The sequence below is a fragment of the Penicillium brevicompactum genome, assembly GCF_028827555.1.
Source record: "Penicillium brevicompactum strain IBT 35665 chromosome Unknown utg000002l_segment0_segment0, whole genome shotgun sequence".
Classification (NCBI taxonomy): domain Eukaryota; kingdom Fungi; phylum Ascomycota; class Eurotiomycetes; order Eurotiales; family Aspergillaceae; genus Penicillium; species Penicillium brevicompactum.
Genome location: NW_026623205.1, coordinates 2808765 through 2826229, shown reverse-complemented (window position 1 = coordinate 2826229; position 17465 = coordinate 2808765). Strand labels below are relative to the sequence as shown.

At 48.8% G+C, this 17465-nt stretch overlaps 8 protein-coding genes across 8 annotated transcripts; 3 read left to right on the top strand and 5 right to left on the bottom strand.

Moving 5' to 3' along the window:
* Positions 1-1427: 1427 nt before the first annotated feature.
* Positions 1428-2747, top strand: N7506_003740 (TauD/TfdA family dioxygenase; the record flags this gene model as incomplete). Its single annotated transcript, XM_056953035.1, has 3 exons — positions 1428-1730; positions 1790-2316; positions 2384-2747. 3 exons carry the CDS (start codon positions 1428-1430, stop codon positions 2745-2747), a joined length of 1194 nt encoding a protein of 397 aa, XP_056814727.1.
* A 225-nt stretch (positions 2748-2972) lies between these two features.
* N7506_003739 (anaphase promoting complex subunit 2) lies at positions 2973-5687 on the bottom strand (the record flags this gene model as incomplete). The annotated part of the gene is made up of 2 exons (XM_056953034.1): positions 2973-5177; positions 5229-5687. The coding sequence occupies 2 exons, from the start codon at positions 5685-5687 to the stop codon at positions 2973-2975; spliced, it is 2664 nt and encodes an 887-aa protein (XP_056814726.1).
* A 264-nt stretch (positions 5688-5951) lies between these two features.
* N7506_003738 (V-type ATPase assembly factor PKR1) lies at positions 5952-6413 on the bottom strand (the record flags this gene model as incomplete). Its single annotated transcript, XM_056953033.1, has 1 exon — positions 5952-6413. One exon carries the CDS (start codon positions 6411-6413, stop codon positions 5952-5954), a length of 462 nt encoding a protein of 153 aa, XP_056814725.1.
* A 1161-nt stretch (positions 6414-7574) lies between these two features.
* On the top strand, positions 7575-9435 carry N7506_003737 (sugar porter family MFS transporter; the record flags this gene model as incomplete). The annotated part of the gene is made up of 5 exons (XM_056953032.1): positions 7575-8094; positions 8147-8619; positions 8670-9015; positions 9066-9142; positions 9190-9435. 5 exons carry the CDS (start codon positions 7575-7577, stop codon positions 9433-9435), a joined length of 1662 nt encoding a protein of 553 aa, XP_056814724.1.
* A 1092-nt stretch (positions 9436-10527) lies between these two features.
* Positions 10528-12092, top strand: N7506_003736 (zinc-dependent alcohol dehydrogenase; the record flags this gene model as incomplete). Its single annotated transcript, XM_056953031.1, has 5 exons — positions 10528-10639; positions 10720-10815; positions 10890-11121; positions 11183-11762; positions 11814-12092. The coding sequence occupies 5 exons, from the start codon at positions 10528-10530 to the stop codon at positions 12090-12092; spliced, it is 1299 nt and encodes a 432-aa protein (XP_056814723.1).
* A 777-nt stretch (positions 12093-12869) lies between these two features.
* On the bottom strand, positions 12870-13481 carry N7506_003735 (cupin domain-containing protein; the record flags this gene model as incomplete). The annotated part of the gene is made up of 1 exon (XM_056953030.1): positions 12870-13481. The coding sequence occupies one exon, from the start codon at positions 13479-13481 to the stop codon at positions 12870-12872; it is 612 nt and encodes a 203-aa protein (XP_056814722.1).
* Positions 13482-14599: 1118 nt separating this feature from the next.
* N7506_003734 (uncharacterized protein) lies at positions 14600-15258 on the bottom strand (the record flags this gene model as incomplete). Its single annotated transcript, XM_056953029.1, has 2 exons — positions 14600-14720; positions 14840-15258. 2 exons carry the CDS (start codon positions 15256-15258, stop codon positions 14600-14602), a joined length of 540 nt encoding a protein of 179 aa, XP_056814721.1.
* A 283-nt stretch (positions 15259-15541) lies between these two features.
* N7506_003733 (glycosyl hydrolase family 79 C-terminal domain-containing protein) lies at positions 15542-17236 on the bottom strand (the record flags this gene model as incomplete). Its single annotated transcript, XM_056953028.1, has 7 exons — positions 15542-16063; positions 16112-16317; positions 16371-16408; positions 16457-16519; positions 16573-16857; positions 16910-17009; positions 17062-17236. The coding sequence occupies 7 exons, from the start codon at positions 17234-17236 to the stop codon at positions 15542-15544; spliced, it is 1389 nt and encodes a 462-aa protein (XP_056814720.1).
* Between the last annotated feature and the right edge of the window lie 229 nt (positions 17237-17465).

Here is a 17465-nt window from a genome sequence, read left to right as displayed (position 1 = left end):
CTTCGCGGGCGTGTCTTCATCCACGGCTTTGGGTTTTGACGATCACCTTGAATCCAGCCAGAGATGGACGGTGTGGCTTGTTTGGTCTTAATTTGATCTGGACATAGATCGAGATTAGGCTTCAGACACCAGAACTTTTCAGGTGCCATAATGATCAAAGATGGGTGCTTCATGCGAGATCTGCGTCAATTGTCTGATACGCCTTTCGAGTCTGAGCCTGGACGTTCGGCAACGCATATGCTTCGAGAAAGAGGGCACACGGTCCCTGCAGGCTTTCCCGGATATATGGGTAAAGCTCTGGGTAGCAGGATGCGAGTCGGTGGGTTGTTCAACAGGCATGTTGGAACACACCGGGTGAAACTGAAACTATGTTCCGCACGTGGGAACCAGGAATGTTCGGGAGCGATTAATTACCATGATAAGTTGATAACATGGCCCTTGAAGTTAGATTTGTTGGCTAGGTGGAAGTTATCAAAGTAAAGTTCCGAGGAGAAGCGAGAAATGAAGGGGAAAGCAAAGAAAGGAGGAAGTTCCTCGATGGTCCGCATCGGAGAGATCGGGAGGATCGGGATTTAATGGTGCAGTGCCACTCCGTTATGCGTAAGGATGGACATAACGACAAGCACACCATCAGAGATAGCGGATATCGGAACAGCTCCAAGGTCCGACCAAAAAGGAACAACAAAAATGGGGTTTCTCGCCCGACAGGAGAGGACGAGAAGTCGAGAGATGTAGATATTAGGCTCAGTTGATCGACGGGAGACCTTCTCAAAGGGGAAATGTTAGTCGGCCAACCCGCAGGCCCGACGAGCCGGTTCAATATGCAATGCACGAATGGCACCCGGAACGATCGTCTGTAGATGATCTGAATAGACTCATTTTTTCATTGTCTATCGGCCGAGATTGGTGGGTTCAAATATCTTTACTCACCCCTATACTAAGTAAACTACGCATGCTAGCTGGGAGTACATTGGTCTATAGTTGAATTTATGTAGTTCCTTAACCTCGAATCCAATTCCAATTCCAATTCATACATATCTCCCAGGACTTCAGAGTAGCATGAGTCCTATCTGATTACTTCGTATCTGACGAGGCACAAGTCATGGAAAATCCTGGAAATTCGCGATCAGCCATCACAACATCGCACCCCGCAAATTGCGCCATTCCACTGCCGAGCCTCCAATCAACGACCACCTCACCCTCGACTCTGCATTACAACGTTGTATGCATTCTGTTGGTCCACGCGGTGAAATGATGTCTCGCACGCCATTTCCTCCACTTCATTCCTCAGTGAAGACGACATCTGATTTCTTCGGGCTCTTAATCTAAGCTATAAATATAAACACTTTGCCCTACCTTACCTCAACCACCTGTACACAAGCCTTTTACCCTCTACCTACCTTGAAAGGTATAATAAAACAGACATCATGGCTCCCGCAGCTACTTCCACCCTCCCAACAGCCCCCCACAACCTCACAGCTCCCATTGACATCAACCTCTTCCCGGATGGCTTGAAGACAACCGGCCAGCACAACCCTCTCTACGACCACATTGTCCCCTTCGAAAAGTTCCCCAAGAAGATCACCGGCCCCACAGTCTGGGATCCAGAGGAGTACCGCTCCAACCCAGAGAAATGGACACACGTCTTTACCGACGAGCAAATCGCCGAGCTCAGCACGGCCGCTGATGCCTTCCTCGAATCCAAGACTCCCCTAACCGGCATCTCAAAGGTCCGCCAAACCCACACCCAAAAACATACATATCCATACCAAGCTAACCAACCCCCCAGAAAAACTTCATCCTCCCCAACCTCGCCAGCTACCTCCACACGCTGCGCGCCGATCTAATCGACGGCAAAGGCTTCATCCTCTTCAAAGGCTTCCCCGTCGAAAAATGGGGCAACCACAAATCCGCCGTCGCCTACATGGGTCTCGGCACTTACCTAGGCTACTTCGTAAGCCAGAACTCTCGCGGCCACGTCCTCGGCCACGTTAAAGATCTCGGCGAAGACTCCACACAAATCGACAAAGTCCGCATCTACCGCACAAACGCCCGACAGTTCTTCCACGCCGACGACTCCGATATCGTCGGTCTCCTTTGCATCACTAAAGCACTCGAGGGCGGCGAGTCCGATCTCGTCTCTTCTCATAATGTCTTCAACACACTTGCCGTTGAACGTCCTGATATCCTACGCACACTCACTGAACCGATCTGGTACTTTGATCGCAAGGGTGAGACGAGTAAGGGTCAAGATGAATTCATTCGTACGGCTGTTGTTTACCTTGAGCGTGGCGAGAATGGTCGTGTTTACACCAAGTATGTTTCCCCCCACCACGCCTCCCCCAGAACCCCCGATTAGATCACGGAACTAATACTCAACAAGGTGGGATCCGTACTACGTCCGTTCCCTCGGCCGCTTCAGCGACGCAGGAATTATTCCCCCTCTATCCCCCGCACAGACCGAGGCTCTGCAGGTTCTGGAAGAGACATGCCAGCGTCTATCGCTGCACATGATTCTTGATATTGGTGATATCCAATTCCTTTCCAATGCGCATATCCTACATGCTCGTACAGCGTACAAGGATCATGCGCCTCCTTTGCCTCGTCGTCATCTTATGCGACTGTGGCTTGCGACGCCTGAGCATGAGGGTGGTTGGAAGTTGCCTTTCTGGGATAGTAATGAGAAGAAGAGGGGTGGTATTCAGGTTGATGATCAGGTTCCTGTTGCTCTTTTGGATGCAGAGTAAATCTTGCAAAATTGAATTAATGAAGCAATGATACCTTTTTGACATTTTTCTAACATTTTCCACCTTTTTTCTTCTCACTTCATATTGTGTTTTACTTATATCTTGATTTTGTAATGCTTGTGTAAAACATGCCGAGTATATTCATGGGTATTGTACGCCTTCGCCTGGACACCGTTACCAACACTAATGCCAATGCCAACGTTAATGCCAACGCAAATGTTAATGCTAATGCACAATCTTGTAATTCCCCCCATTAGCAATCTCCAACTTCCCCTTCGAAACCATCCCACCCAAGAACTCCCGTAATTCCTCATCACTAAACGGAAACCCACCAGGCACCGCAATCTTCAACATCATAACAATACGTGCCAAAGGCATAGGCCCCTGATTCGTAAGCATACCAACAATAAACTGCCAATGAACATTCATCTTCTCCATCGCCGCCGCCTCAGCAGACTCCTTCGCAGCAGCAGCCGCCGCCGCCTCAGCCGCAGCCGCAGCATCAGCCTCATCAGCCTCGCTATCCGAATCCGAGTCTGCGCCGTGCTCGTGTTCGTGTTCGACAACTTCGATTACTTCAAATGTATCTCGTGATACTTCGTGAAGTACCCGCTTGCTCACCCAGAATAGACAGGCGCTGCGGACTAGAGGGAGTGACATTTCGAGTTGGGTTGATAGTTCCGGAATGGATTTTGTGGGTGAGTCTTGGAAGGCGTGGATGACAGTTGCTTGCCAGGTTGTGACTTCGTCATGGAATGAATGGTTTTCGAATTCTAGTTCGATGGTCACTTGGCCCAGGGAGTTGTGCCACATTAGTTTGCGGGAGTCTTTGCGCTTCTCGAAGCATGAGGCGTAGTTTTCTTGAAGGGTGATGATTTCATCTGGGACTCTGAATTCTTGATCTTGGAACTCGGGCCAGAAGAAGCGGGAGAGGATCTTGGCGTGTAGTTGGGCGTCTTCTTGTGTGAGATCGCCTGAGGTGATTTGGTCGTTTCTGACGGTGTGGTCGAGGCGGCGGGAGTCTGTCAGGTCCTTGAGCATGACTTCGCATGCCTGCAGTGCGGAGTCGCCGAAGCGGACTTTGAGGAGTTCTAGGACTGTGGTTTCTTGGTCGTAATTTTGACGTTTTTGGATGAGGCGGTCGGCTAGGAGAGTCTGCATCTCCTTGACGAATGTCTCTTTTGAATCGAATAAACTGACCAGACTGTCAATGACGTCTGCACTCTTTGACTTGCGATAGTCTGGAGCGGCGTCGACGGGGTCGGGTAGCCAGCCCATGTCGTCAAAGTCTATTTCGCTATTCTTGCTCTGCATGGAGTACTGGTTGAGCCTGGTCAGCTCCGAGGCCAGCTCTACCAACGTGTCGTTGGTAGCCGCCGGTGCATCGGCCGCCGTAGGGTCAGCCAGCAGACCACTAACGATGACCTTGACGGTATCGTCCCGATCTCTCAAGTATCGTCTGATCGGGCGCGCAATGCGGTCCAGCAGGACTCCGTTAGGATCCAGGAGATGGAAAGCTCGAATGACCGAGATGTAAACCTGTAGGATTTCAACAGTTGAGGCACCAGGATGCAGCAGCCTCTGTTGCAGATTCAAGGCGAACCAATGGGTCACATATGCCCGTGGCCGTGTCTGCGTCACAAAATGTCGCAGATCTTCCACCGCACCACTGCTCGCAGGCCAGTCAACAACAACATCGAAAAGCTCGCTAACTCGAAGCGTTCCAAGTCGGGCAATGCCCACTGCCCGCCACTTCTCCACATCGCCAAAGCTCACATCCATGACCCCAGACTCAACATCGGAGCGAATGATCGACAGAACTTGCACCGCAAAGCGCGCGTAGACATTCTCAATCCACTGGCCCAGATGCTGCGGCACAGTCGAAGGCGCCGACCACTGCCCAGCATAAGCGGCATGGATGAAATCCCCCATGAGGATGTTCATCACCTCCGCAAATACCTTCTGAGCCTTATCCGCGCCGAGCCCGACGAGCTGCAACCCGTTTAGGAAAGCTAACAACCGATCCCGCGCGATGGTCACTCTGTGGTCCTCGCCCTCAACCATCATCTGCTCGCGAGTTTCGGGTATCGCCTCTGTCCAGTCCTTGTAAGAGACAGAATACGTGCGCTCCACATCCATCTCATCCTCGCTGGCCTCCGCATCGAAATCTTCATCCAGAGTGTCAATGCCGAGAACGATCACGGCATCGTGAGTCAGCTCGCTAGCAAGCAGCGGTGAAATCTGCTGCCAAGGCAAACTGTACGAGACCACTGTATGAAACGCGCGTTGCAATTGAGCAAGGTATCCACCCTGATGCGGCGTTAGTGGAAGCAGGTAGTGTAGGACCGGAGTGAGATAGACGCGACGCGCGAGCTGCAAGCAATCGACGATTGTGCGGAGCAGGCCTTCTTTCTCAGGGGACGCCAGGAGCTAGAATTAACATTTAGCAATTGACAAAGCTCATCAAGGCGCGATCCATACCTCGGTGAGACCAGATCGAAAATTGATCAGGAAATGCCTCCGGATGTTATTGCTGTACCATTCAAACAAGGTCCACGGAGACGTGCGCATTAGATATTCCAGCGCTTCCGCGGCCTCTTTCGACGGCGGCGCGAGCCGGTTCCATTCCGTCAGCAGTTCACTGCCATCGGTTTCGCGGTATTTGTAGAGGGGTTCGAAGCCCAGAGTCGGCACGGCGAGGAAATCGGTCGCTGCGGCGCGTGCGTGGTTGAGGAGGTCTTCGTCTGCGGATGCGGAGTCTGTGGAACCACCGATGGTCGCGAATGAATTTGACTGCGAGTCTGCTTTGACTGTGGAGGAGGAAGCGGTTGATTCGAACGAGGCGGCGGGATCAGACTCGAGCGAGTGGGCGGGGGAGGGCGAGAAGACGGAGCCGAATACGCGTCTACGTCCTGCGTTGAGGGGGACGGTGGAAAGCATTTTGTTCAAGGGACATCGGGCATATTGTGGGAGTTGGTGTAGCTCTGTATCTTCGTTGCTATGGAGTGTGTTGACTTATGAGGTCAATGTTTTGGGTTTGTCGGGTTTGCACCCCCATCAAATTGTCTATCTCGCGTATTTAAGATGTAAATAGATCCGTGTATAGCTCCGTCTACAGGGTATCGAAACAGATAGATGCGGAGACACTGTAAACACAGTTCTCTCGACGCGTTGCATGTACTCTCTCCTGAACTTCTCGACCTTTCACTGGTCGTCCACCTTCTCCCACTCGCTGTCGGTACTTCCATAGCCAGAACCATCCCCACCAGTGCTGGGTCTTTTCTTCGGGTCAGGCTGTAAATAAGCTGAGCTGCTCGTCGAGGATGCAGCTTTGCCTTCGTTGACCTCTTTGACCCCTTTGACTCCCCTGTCAACCTCGGTTTCTGTGTCGCTGTCGGTATCCGGTGTAGCTTTCTCTTGTTCCTTCTTCTCGGCCTCCTGCGCTTGCTGAGCGAGTTTCACCTCCGCAGCGAACCAGTTAATGGCGTACCATAGTCCACCACTGATGATAGACAGAGCGACGAAGTGAAGGCTGTAGGTGGCTAGGAGGAGGGCGAAGAAGATCGCCTGCAGGGCGGCGAAAGCGACGTTGGTCGCGATCAGAAGGGTTGGGGTGGGACCCGGGGTGAAGATGCTCGACCACAAGTCTTCCACAAAAGACGCCATTTTGGGGGGTTTGGAGTAGAGAGAGGGTTGAAGGTGACGTGGTCGGGAACTGGAATCCGCGAGGGAAAATGGTTGCCGCAAGTCACCGCTGGGCACCGCTGGGAAGTGGAGTAGATTGTCCGTCGACTCTCCACAAATACGCAACTCCGCAATATCAAAGGACTTTGAATTCCGATTTCCTCTTTTTATGTGGATATTCTACCCCGTGGGGGGACCACCCTTGACCCTCTTATTAAGTCATCTCGTCATATGAAGTCTACACATCACGGGATGGGAGTCACGGTGCGAATGTCACGGCCCGATCCTGCAGTCAGGTTTTGATGCCCGGCGAACTTGGCATTCTCTTTTGACTGGCGGGCTAACACTTTGCCGCGCCTGGGTGTAGCTTATTTGGAATGCGTCATGCTAAGAGAGAATAAGCCCTGTGCTCGCGGTCTCCGTACCAAGGACTCAAACACCAGAAACACCCCGTACTAAAGTACTAAAGTAACCCTCGAGCCTAAGAAAGTGGATCAGTTTAAGCCAGTTTAAGCCAGTTTGAGTCAAATCACAGCAAATAGGAGAGGCTCGGCGTGAGGCCGAAAGTTACTGAGGGGCTTTTCGCCGAAACCTGGAGATGCCTACCAGGATCATCTTACTAGACCGCATTAGTCTGATTGGCTCCCTCTGACTTATTGGGTCATTCTAGTGACTTCTGTCCAGACGATAGCCCACCAATATCACTTTAACTGGTTCATGAAAAGTCGAGGTTAGGGTGACATCTAGTACAAAGAACCATACAGAGCAAAGACTGTACATCGATAGCCCTGGAGCCACCAATGGAAGCCATCTTATTTCGTTCTCCACAGCCTGGATAGCGCCGATCTTCCCCCATGGATACTATACCCCCGCGGCAACCCGTCTCAACCGCATGCCAGTTACCTCTGTCCGACTTGGCTCGGCCTTTGCCAATTGGCGTTTGACCAACCGCACCCCGGGCCCCATGTCTCCTAGAGAACCCGATTTGCGGAGGTGATTCCTTAGCCTTTCTGCCTTTATGCCTTTATACCTCGGGGCAACGAGGAGAGCAAAAGATATAAGTATCCACCGCATGCCTCCGTAGAGCCAGTTTCTTCAGACCATAGTTCTCCACTCCCCCATATTCCACATCCCATATCCGAGATGGAAGATACCGTGACGAAACAAATATCCAATGACCCCGTGGTAGAGGGCTTCTCTCACCATGCTGATAATATCGCCTCGGATCGGGAGCCATATGGCCCACCCGGTCTGAAAGGACTCGTGGCCAACCCGTTCGTGCTCTTGTGTGCCGCTTGCTCGACCCTCGGTGGTTTGCTCTTCGGTTATGATCAGGGTGTCGTGTCAGTGATTCTGGTCATGGATCAGTTCCTGCTCGAGTTCCCGCGCATCGACGAGGGTAACCCCGGCTCGGGCTTTGCGAAAGGCTTATTGACGGCTATGATTGAGCTTGGAGCGTTGGTCGGTGCTCTTAACCAGGGTTGGATTGCGGATAAAATTTCTCGGCGGTATTCTATTATCGTCGCTGTGATTATCTTCACTATTGGGTCTATTCTTCAGACCGCTGCGTATGGGTACCCTATGTTGGTGGTGGCTCGATTGATTGGTGGTGTTGGCATCGGCATGTTGTCCATGGTTGCACCATTGTACATCTCTGAGATCAGTAAGCTTGGCTGTGTCTACCTTGACTGAAGTATGTACTAATAATTTGACAGGTCCTCCTGAGTGCCGTGGTACTCTCTTGGTGCTCGAGGAGTGGTGTATCGTCCTCGGAATCGTGATTGCCTTCTGGATCACCTACGGTACCCAGTACATGGTCGGAGAGTGGGCCTGGCGTCTTCCCTTCCTGCTCCAGATGATCCCGGGCTTCATTCTCGCCGCCGGTGTTTACATCCTCCCATTCTCACCCCGTTGGCTCGCGTCAAAGGGCCGTGATGAAGAGGCACTCCACAGTCTCAGCAGACTGCGATCTCTGCCTGTCACCGATAGACGAATTCGCCAGGAACTTTTGGATATCCAGGCTGAAGTGCGCTTCCACCAGGAAATGAACAAGGAAAAGCACCCGAACCTGCAGGGTGGCGGAAAGAAGAATGCTATTCTGCAAGAGCTATCCTCATGGGCCGACTGCTTCAGGAGTGGCTGCTGGCGTCGTACACACATTGGTGTTGGACTGGGTTTCTTCCAACAGGTGAGTAGTCAGTCACACTCAAGATGTTGACATGAGCTAATTATGCCTAGTTTGTCGGTATCAACGCCTTGATCTACTACTCGCCCACTCTATTCGGAACCATGGGTCTCGACACAAGCATGCAGCTCATCATGTCCGGAGTACTGAACGTCATCCAGCTCGTTGGTGTAACCACCAGTATCTGGACAATGGATGTTGTCGGTCGACGCAAGCTTTTGATCGGCGGTGCGGCTCTCATGGCTCTCTCGCACATCATTATTGCAATTCTGGTTGGTCTCTTCTCTTCAGACTGGCCAGCGCATAAGGCGGAGGGCTGGACCAGTGTTGCCTTCTTGCTGTTCTACATGTTCTCATTTGGTGCCACATGGGGTCCCATTCCATGGGCCTTGCCATCAGGTAAGTTATCTCATCCAGAGAATATATGAAATACTAACAAGTTCATGCAGAAATCTTCCCATCTTCCCTTCGTGCCAAGGGTGTCGCCCTATCCACGTGCTCGAACTGGCTCAACAACTTCATTATTGTGAGTATCTCCTAATATGATTGATGTTCATTGCTAATAATCGACAGGGTCTTATTACGCCACCACTTGTCCAAGACACCGGATACGGCGCCTATGTCTTCTTCGCCGTCTTCTGTGTACTTGCTGGGCTTTGGACCTTCTTCTTCGTGCCTGAGACCAAGGGCCGAACCCTTGAGCAGATGGATCATGTATTCAAGGATAACTCCAGCGAGGCGGAGAAGGAAAAGAGGGCTGCTATCGAGGCGCAGCTTATTCAAGCACAGTATGAGACTGCGCATCGTGAGTTTGCATGAGCTTGACATGGTCAGGTCATTCCTCGCTGTGTAATACTTTAGCTTTGCTCTTACTTACCCATCTGTACTATTTTTGATTGGAGGAATAGCTTTTTACGAATTTATGATACATCGAACATGTCCTAATCACCTACTTGTCTAGTCCGTACTCTGTAGTATATGGCCGAGAAGGGAATTGCACATGTGTGAATTAATCAAAAGATACGGTATCTGTCAGAGGTTGGACTTTTTTTTCCATAGTCCCTCCACAAATCTTTGGTGATGGAAATCACATCTGTGTGCTCTAAATTAATAAGACGTTCTCTGAACACCCTGCGACTAGGCCGTATACACGACAACTTCACGGTTCAACTACTTATCCTAATGGTAGGCTTTGTTTCAAAAGAGCTTTTCTCTCCTGTATATAGTTCTCTTTTAGGACTGATTTTCTTTTATATTGTGATTCTAACTATGCGGAGTATAGGTAGGACAATACAATATGTGAATTCTGATGAACACAAGAGACAAACTGAATGCATTGTTGTGCAGCCTTATAATCACAACCTTGGCACTTTTGGGCAAATTATTTGTTGAGAGCAATTTGGTATTACACTAGACCCATAGACAGGATTGTGGCGGTGTCATTTAGTCATATATTTTATTATATAAATTACCAGCTAAGATATATAGAGGCAGGACAGAGTTTTCCGCATTTTCGTGACTTGCCTGTGTCGACCAGTTTTGACATATTCACCCGTTGGATTTTGGAAATATGGAAGCGACCTGAATCCTAACCAGTCAAGAGCCATATAAAGGTAAAACGTCTCGCTTACATCTCAATGATCAACGACATGATATATGACGCCAAGATGATTCACAATCTCAACTCACAGATTTGGCCGGGATACAATCATGATGATGTAAACAAGGAGACATAAGAATGATGTCAGGAAACCTTAAGACGCCTCGCTGACCGGTAAGACGAAATATTTAAACACCCTTCATGTGCTTTGAACGAGAAAATATTCAGCCGAAGACAAGTTGATCAAAACGAAAATAAATCATTACATTCGGAAATTCAAATCGTGCAGGAATTCTTGGTGGGCATACACAATGTCTACGTCGATCACCACAGACGTTAGTAACTATGAGGCCCGGGGATATGGCGACCCAAGCCATAGTATGAAAGCCCTGACCTGGCAAGGGAAGAATTTGGTTAAAGTTGGTAAGTCGTTCTGCCCATCACAACCTTCATTTCAATTTCTCGAGAAATTATTAGACTTTCTTGCTTATACAGTCTGTTAGTGGAGACGGCTCGCCCGAAGATCATCGATGAAGGCGATATCATACTTAAGGTGACGGGCAGCACTATTTGTGGGAGTGACTTACATCTGTTCCACGGTATGTAGAGACATCCTGACCGCTAATAAAGCATTGCTGGATTTACTCATGCGATATTTGTTATCGATTTATAGAGGCCATCCCAGATCTCCAGAAAGGTGATATCCTCGGCCACGAGTTCTGCGGTATCATCGAAAGCGTGGGGCCCGCGGTCAAAAAAGTTAAAGTTGGCGACCGCGTGGTAGCATCCTTTCAAATTGCCTGCGGGCAGTGCTATTATTGCAAAAAGAAGTTGTCGTCAATGTGTGAGCGGACGAATTCGAGCGAGGCGGCTGAAAAGCTCTATGGGCGTCGAACAGCTGGTATGTTTCCTCTCTTAACGGCTATGCTGGTGGTAGAGAGGCTATAATACTAAGGCCTAGCTTAGGTATATTTGGATACTCCCACTTCACAGGGGGTTTGCTGGTGGGCAAGCGGAGTATGTTCGTGTCCCTTATGGTGATGTGAATCTCCTTCAGCTGCCTGACGACGTCCCTGACGAAAAGGGGCTTTATCTTTCAGATGTGCTAGCAACATCTTGGAACGCCGTTGTTGATACAGGTGTTGAGAAGGGTGACACTGTTGCAATTTGGGGAGCTGGCCCGGTTGGACAAATGGCAGCTGAATTCAGCTTCTTTCACGGTGCCAACAGGGTTATACTTATTGACGGCGGCCATGGAAAATGGCGGTTAGACTTTGTCAAAAAGATTCTACCTCAACTCGAGACAATCGAGTATACGAATCTCCCAAACGGCGAGTCTGTCACCTCAACTCTGAAGAAAATGTGCGACGGCCGGGGGCCTGATGTGGCGATTGAGTGCGCCGCTGGTGAGTATGCGAAAGGATGGGCTCATTACTTTGAGAGATTGCTAGGGATGGAAACAGACACGCCTGAGCTCATTAACGAGATGATTACCTCCGTCCGAGCGTTCGGGCGCTGTGGTGTCACGGGCGTATATGCCGGTTATGTATGTGGCACCCTTCCTATATTCAAATAACTTCTTAACCTGGTCATGCAGTGTGATCACTTCAATATCGGATCCTTGATGGAGACCGGAATCCGTCTCATTGGCAATGGACAAGCTCCTGTTCAAAAATACTGGGAAGATCTCTTGAAGTATGTTCAGCAGGAAAAGATTCATCCTTTGCATATGGTCACCCACCGGTTCAAGCTCGAGGACATGGAGACGGTCTACGACTTGTTCAATAAGCGTGAGCCAGGTATGCAGAAGGTTTTTGTCCAAACAAAGTTCTCCGCTCCTCCAGCACGTGGGACACCTTTGTTAACCGAACTCTGAGCTTTACTGCATTGGATAAACGTTCTACTGCCAAGTTCCAGGGTTTCAAATGCGATCAGGCGCCCAAAAAATTGGGGTGAAAATATTTGAAAACCATATTGCAGTGAAAAATGGAGATGTTTGAAATTGCTGAATTGAGGGAGTGTGCCACATATCCTTATCATCTCTCATGTGTCTTAAAAGTTCCCAGACCAGGACGAGTGGAAAATTTCTTTGTTGATGAGAATTTCACCAGGCTCCTTAGCATAGCTTGCAGACTAAGTAGAGAAATCTCAAATCAATATCAACCTTCTTTATATCATACTTCGTCTAGGCATATCCCTCCAACGCACGAAATTTGTTACTCGGCCTAAGTGCCCATCGATTTGTATATGTGAGAGCGCGAAATGTACAGCCTCTACTTCTACAACCCATTTACGTATCTCAGCTCAGAGACTGCATACAGAGTTTCTTTTTTTTTATTCCTTTGACTATTTCAATGCTTTCATTTCGGAAACCCGACATGCCTAATCGGAATAGGCAGAACGAGAGAGATATCCAGAGGGATATGATTAGCCCCAGCAAACTAGTTTGACCGAACCGTTAGACTAGGTGTCGAGAGGAAAACACGTTACTTGCTATATTTGAAGTAATGCGACGATGTGAATGCACTAATACAGACAACTTCAGTGGACATTTTAGGATCTCAAATCAAGTAAATGACAAATCCAGAAAGACTTAAGAATGGTTGGCTGACTTCAGCCTCTGTGGTTGAAACGGTACATCACTGTGCGTAATTTAAACCTCATGCAGTGACAAATTCAAGTCCTGACCAATGACCTTGCCGCCTTCCAGCTGCACCTGTTCGATAGGCTGAAACACGAAAAAGACACGTAAAACACCAGAATTGTCGTTCTTTTCAGTCATATTCCGCCAAGCATGAGCCGTACCTCGTAGCACAAATACATCGCCCTTTTTAAGTAATTTGCTCTCACCGGAATCAAGGACTAATTTGGTCGTGCCATCAATTACGACACCATAGTCGAGGGTCGCTGTTCGGTGCATTGGAACCCCCGAACCTGGAGGTACCTCAATGATGGTGCAGGAAGTGCCGTTTGGCGGATTCAAGGGCGATGGGTCCGAGAGCTGGGAACGATAGTGCTTAATGTCGAGATTGGCTTTGGGCTCTGGGGTTGCAGAAGTTGGAGGGGAAAGCCCTTGCACAGGGAATGTATTGGTGTTGAAAGCGAGAGCATAGTCTGACGTTGTGGGCTTGCCGGGGGGAACTGGAAACCCAGTAAATGACACCTGCTCCCCAACCGCGTCACTAAAGATAGCTCGGCCGCTTGTAGCGTCATGAGCTGTTATGATCCGACGAAGCGGCTCGGGCTGTCCTTTTTTGGATGACATGTTGAGATCAATATCAAGGAAGAGTAGGGCGAACACCTAGAATACCATTCGGCACTCGATACTTTCAGACAGAAAAATATTTTGATTGACCCCAGAAACGCTCTCTATTTATATTCCAAGGTTCTTGGCTTTTATGAGGCATATGACTCGAACTTAGATCATCGTAGAGTCATGGAATCAGCAATGAGTCAATGTCTCGTCATAGGATGAAGATGTCATTATGATTTTCAATTCATTAGTGATCTCTTTATCAAGCCCTGGAAACCCAAGGAATGGTTTTCTCCACATGCCGGGCTGCATAGATAGTCACAGCTTGAATACATTCTGGACATAGAGAAATCCGTGAGTGTTAAACCCCCGACTCCCTTTATAAAGACGCGTTTAGATATTAGAAGAGTCACTGAAGTGTTCGGGCTTATTTCCCCATCTGCTAAACCTTGGAAAGGCTGAGGCAGGGCTGAACTGACTGGGGGTCTACCTCTAGTACAAAGACTAGTACATTTCTGGTCTTTGGGGAAGTCAGAACAGTATTGGTAGCAAGCCCAACTCATCCAATGTTTTGAAGCTATAAATGATAAGTGATATAATTTCGAATCAAGTTGAAGCGACAGTATAACAATCAAACAACATCAAAATGACACGCTACTGACAGATCCTCTGGATCCAAAAAGGCGTGAGCTGTCAATTCGTTTCTTGCGGGTTTTGCGGCGGCCGCCTCATCAAAGTCCGGAAATCGATTCCAACGCATCACCAAACACCACTCCATCCCGGAGTCTAGCCGAAATAGTACAGTCCAAGACGTGAGTATTCTGGCTGCTGGCTCTGGTGGTGACCCCATTTCTTTGGTTGACAACCTGGGTCCAAATCTCGATATCTGCATCGTGAGAGTTAGGATTGGCGGAGATAAGGATCACAAGCTGGGTTTGATGGTGTGAGTTGGCGTACCACCAATGGGCATCTGTTCGTAATTGAGAGAGAGACTCTGATAGTCCAACCTCTAACACCAGAGAGGGCCAAGATACAGATACCCCAGCAGCAGGATGACCAGGGAAAAACGCAGCGTCTGCTTCTTTGCTGCATAAGCGACCAGTTGATCGTCCGGCCCCTCCAAACCAAAATTAGTGGTTCAGGAAGTTCAATCCCATGTTACACAGGGCACTGTTGATCCAGATATCAAATTGCCTGCTGATTTTCTCATGGTAGTGGTACGGCATGATCTTGTACAAGATCTCGTGCTCACTATAAAGAATTGTTGCACGTACTCCTTTCAGAGCTTCTTTGTCCTCAATAAGCGCTGAAAAAGATTGACTGGGATCCGTCGGACCAGAACGTATTGCGAGGTAAGAGAATGGTCTGACTTGAGCTTGTCTTTGAGCTCGTCTAGATATTCGCAAAGTTGGTTAAAGGAGGAGGGTCGGTCAAGGATGTAGGTGGATGGGAGGGTTATCGGATCCACCCCAAGGTCAATATCCTCGGGGTAATTGGGTGAAAGAGATAAAGTAGGAGATAATGAGCTGGGTGTTTCTGTTTTGATACTCAACACAGATGTTGTTGTTGCTTTTGATGAGTTGCTGGACTCGGAGCTTAGAGCTTCACGACGGGTTTGAAAATTGACCGAGGATAACACAGCGTTGTCAGAGGTCATAGTGGGATGCAAGATGGGAGATGAAGAGTTGGATGGATGAGAAGTCTGAGAAGTTCGATGGGGTGCGAAGGAGGGACGCGTTTCCATCTCAGTCGTGCCTTCCTCTCGTGCACGCGCTACTTGATGACCCATGTTGGAAGAGCACATGATGGCTAATTTGAAGAAGAGTCCAGAAGAAAAAGAAGAAAGGAGAGAGAAGATACCACTGATCGAAATATTTGAGATGGAAATATATCATCACCTCCGGAACCTCTTTTCAACTGTCTTTTCAATTGTCCTTCTAACTATCCTTCTAACTAATCGTCGAGTGATTATGATTGGTCGAGTAAAGGAAGTTTTGGCCAAACGAAGTACAGATTGTAGACTGAATCAGAACTGATGTAGACGGTGGTTCCCCTGACTTGAGAAATGCAAACTATTCCAGCTTTAGTTCTACAATCGCAGCCTCGGTCGAGAATAACTCAAGAGACACAGCACCATTCGATGGCCTCAAAACCTCCACTTCTCTCTTCCCAGATCTAGCAAGTCTGCCATCTGTATAATTCCAACTGAAGCCACCCCACGAGATGTCTGTATCAGCACTTGCCCCTGGCCCAACAAGCTTCTTCACATCCACACTCTTCAGGTGACGCGGTATCTTAACCGCGAGCTTTCGCGACGGTCTGGGATAGTTTGATATCGAGTTCCACTCGTCCAAATTGACGACAACATATCGGGCAAGTATACCCGATTCATAGATTGCATAGGCAGAGAGATCGTCTCGCTCGAACTCTAGTGCCTTCACTTGGACCATCGGATGCCGACCAATGGCATCAGCAGCGACTATTTGGCCATAGAGTGGAGCTCGGACTTGTGGTGCCAAGCCGTTATATTCGACGGGTGTCCAACCAGCGTAACCGAATGTCGTTCCCTGGATTAAGTTGAAGCGAGTGATATTCTGTTTATTGTTAGTGTCTTTATAACCTGTGATATCGTTTGCACGCACTAGACTCATTCCATAGAGAAGGTAGTCTATCAACCAGAGGGAGCTTCCGAAGACGCCTTCTACTTGACTCATGTTCAAGTTCACATAGTCGCTGTTTGTTTCACCTAGAAGGAATGTGATGTTGGGATCGTGAGCATGAATTAGTACCATGTCGTCGGTATATTGGGTAAGATTCGCAGCTATCGCGGTATGGTTCATGAAGGATTCTGGGGAGGTCAGCACATAATACTGAAACCTTGGAAAAGTAAGGTCTACTGACCTTGAAGTCGAACCCAGTCCTGATTTCCGGAGGCATATCTAGGTCCCGATTAGGAATTGTCTCGATGAATGGGGGATAGGTCATACTGATGCCATGAGACCGATTTGATATGTCCGTCTGCGTCAATCCCATCCTCAAATGCTTGTGCCCTGGTATTCATCAGGAAATGCCATTGCCAATATGAAGTTCCGAGGTTACTCACGTAGAAAAGCCATTGAAATAGAAAATGAACGTCAATGCTTGGAATAGTTTCCAATCCTCCAGGCCGTATTGATTGTTATGCAGCACTTCCTTGGAAATAGTATCTGCAAAAGCTCTCCACTCCCCGACATAATCAGCCACTGTGTAATTCAACGGCCTCACATCTCCCGGGTAGAGATCTGGCTCATTGCCAATTTCAAAAGCATAGAGGTTTCCACGGATGTGGCTCAATGCCACCTTCGCCTCGGCAAGTGCATTATCCAAAGCATTGTATATAGCGCGGTCACTGGGTTGTTTCTCGTTAGTTCATACTTCACAAAATGTAGTCAACCGCTCACGCAGAGGTTCCACCAACTCGAATATGAGGGTGTGCTCCTGTCTTTTCGTGTAAAAGGTTGACTATGTCTTGCGAGAAGCGATTTGGATGGCTCTTGTTTCCTGGAAGCTGTTGTCAGTAGGAACATTGTGTGCGTTGTGGTATGAGGCCTACCAGCATAGTCCGCGAAGAAATGGACGGGCCAAGAGAATGAGCCAAATGCATGGTCAACTGGCTGAGAAGCGCCTTGGGGTGAATGACCAGGGGCTTGGATTTCGATCTTCTGGCCTGCTGCAAGCACGGTGAAGCAAAGGGCCAGAATCCGGGATTTGAAAGACGTGCACACCATGATTTATCTCAATTGTGCTTAACACCTGGGCAGTATCCAAGCATTGTCTCCTTTCTATACTTCCAGCCCACTTTATATTTACTAGATAAACACCCCGGACTTGGACCCAAAATTCCCCAGAATGAACTAAGATGTCACCATACTTAAGGCTCTTGGCTCCAGCTTTGGAAATATCTGAAAAAAAAGCCATAATATTGGATCTACAGAGTTGAGTTTGAAAGCAAGCATT